The sequence below is a fragment of the Dryas octopetala genome, chromosome 1 (assembly GCF_963921425.1).
Source record: "Dryas octopetala chromosome 1, drDryOcto1.1, whole genome shotgun sequence".
NCBI lineage: Eukaryota > Viridiplantae > Streptophyta > Magnoliopsida > Rosales > Rosaceae > Dryas > Dryas octopetala.
In genome coordinates this window covers 17,651,574-17,654,033 of record NC_141366.1, presented here as the reverse complement: position 1 = coordinate 17,654,033, position 2,460 = coordinate 17,651,574, and the positions used below count along the sequence as shown (strand labels likewise).

The window sequence follows — 2,460 nt, the reverse complement described above, 5'->3', positions numbered from 1 at the left end:
TGTTTTGTGAATGAACTGAACTCGAAGAATTCATTAGAAATTGAAATTAACACGTACAAAGTTCATTTGCTTCAAACAGACTAAATGGAAATCCCAAGAAAATAAGTAGTCTAACAAAGATGTGATTCATTTCAACCCCTTCTTCCTTGCTTTCTTTACTTAACTGCCACCATTTTTGTTCCGACTTGGTCTTCCAGCTCATAGAATTGTGTTCCCAATCCCAGATGATACATCAGTAGCCAAGTGAAAGTCAAAAGTTCCCCACCCCTACTTGGTTGCTGAGCATGTACAACAGGCCTGCATTGAATGGAAGCATAGCACAGAAATTCCACCCACACTCGGCTCATTAGCTTCCATGGTTCTGGCTCCAACTTCTCAAGCTGATCTGCAAGAATACATGCATCAAACAACACAGATTTGCTCTTACTTCCCTTCACAGCAGCTGATCTGAACTTGGATTCAACACCAGTAATCTCTTCACAGGCTTTCTGATGGTCCGATATTGATTTCTTGCTAAAGAACCTCTTGGCCTCAGCACAAGTGTCCTGGAACACTATATGCCAATTCCCTAAAACTGGGGCCATCATTTTGTTCTGCATCACCAGAAGATAAAACATGTAATCTGAAAGTAGCTTGCAAATTTCTCGTCTATTCTTGTTCTCATCGTCCCATGGTTTGGTACTTGTGGTGAAGTAGAGTTCTGTTGCAATGTGCCAAAGAAGAACGCTCTCCGCATATTGATATTCCCCCACGCTCCATTTCAGTTTCATGTAGTTTGAATTCAGCAGCAGAGCCCAGTCACCTGCTTGTGAACATGCCTCCATGGCAGCTCTTCTGTTGTTTGCTTTTCGAGATTTTAATGTCAGCTGCTCAAAGACCAATTTTTTGAGTTGTACACTGACTTCCTTGGAGGACGAAAATAACCAAATTTTAATTTTGTCTAGAATTCCTCTGACACCCAGAAAGCCAGCAAAAGTATAGACCCATTCTGGTCTCTCATCCAGGCAACTCCTTATCATATTATACTGGGATACCGATTTAGACCACCTTCTTCTTTTCAGAACTCTTGCAGCAATAGCTTTGCTCCAGATGTTGTTGTTGTAGCCAATGAGGGACCAGTCAGAGAAAATGAGCTTATAGACGGATATGGTCTCGAGGCTTATGGCTCCAAGTAGCAAGGCACATGTAAGAACAATGTCAAACTCGCGAAACTCATGCTTGTGAACAAAAATGAACAACACCAAAGCACCAATGATTGAACAGCAGCTAATCAAGCGGAGCATGCACCCAATTTTGTTTTTGTGACGCAGCACAACCACCTTGGTGTGAAGAACCTCATAAATGAACCCAAGTTCATACTCGATTAACTTAAAAGCGCTAACATAGTTTCTTTTGAGAAAAAACTCTCGGCTGTGTTCTCGAACTTTGGAGCTCAGAAGGAAGCCAACAATGAGTCCCTTGAAGCTTTCAAACAGGCGATATGCCTCCTGCAGTAATTGCCTGTCTTCTAAAGATTCTTGGAGATTTCCATCAACTGTAGAATAATAATTCCCACTACTGTTGGGGCTGAGTGGCACCACCATTTGTGTTGGAACTTCGAGTGCCCTCATTGAAGAGTATATTGCCACAGCCTCTTCATAGTCAGGTCCAGGGTCCGGCTTTGGCAGTACAGTCTCTCCAAAACGGTCCAAGCTTGCAAGGTACAGAGCACAGGTTCTCTCCCCAAGCTTGATAGTTCCCACAACAAAGACTAGGATCGTTGGGACTTGTAACTTGTTGTCAAGAAGCGTGAGGTAGAAACTATAAGCAGCTGCAAGGACTTGTAAAATGAGCCCGATCAAGTGCCTGAGCCAAAATTCATTGTCCTCAAGAGCAAATGAAGTAATGGTATCAGGGCCGCCAAGATGCAGTAAAAGAAACGAAGCCCAGAATGCCAAAAGGTCGGCATTTCCCTTTGAGTTGCCACAAGGGTCACTCTGGCTTTTGGTGATGACCCCAATTGCAACAGCAGCAACCCAGTCGGCGAGCAAGTACGCCGACCAGATAAACACTAGGAGCAATTTGCTTCTACATTTTTGCCTGAATGAGGCGAAAAGCATAAGGAAAACCTGCAGTGAAAGGCTCAACACAATACAGCCCCGCAGATTCCAGACATCCCATACCTTCTTGACCAACTTGGGTATAGGTAGCACCATATTTTGCTCCATACCCATGTACACTGCTTAAGCAACCCTGGCCTAGTCTCTGTTTTTGCTTCAGGTGAGCTAAACACCAAGGCACTAACTTTAGTTATAACAGGAACACAAGTTTGTAATATGGATGAAAAACTGAAGATATGCAGTCAGTTTATGTTTGAGTTTATGATAGAAGGCGTGTCCTTATTTGATTGCATGCCTGTCCTCTACTTTGCGAAAGGTAGAAAGTGTCCTTACTTTGATTGCATGAGACATTGTGTCACAA

The 2,460-nt window shown here is 43.2% G+C and overlaps 1 protein-coding gene across 1 annotated transcript; it reads right to left on the bottom strand.

Moving 5' to 3' along the window:
- Positions 1–67: 67 nt before the first annotated feature.
- Positions 68–2,210, bottom strand: LOC147298714 (uncharacterized). Its single transcript, XM_086228981.1, has one exon. The coding sequence runs from the start codon at positions 2,205–2,207 to the stop codon at positions 156–158; it is 2,052 nt and encodes a 683-aa protein (XP_086085107.1). The 5' UTR covers positions 2,208–2,210; the 3' UTR covers positions 68–155.
- Positions 2,211–2,460: the final 250 nt, after the last annotated feature.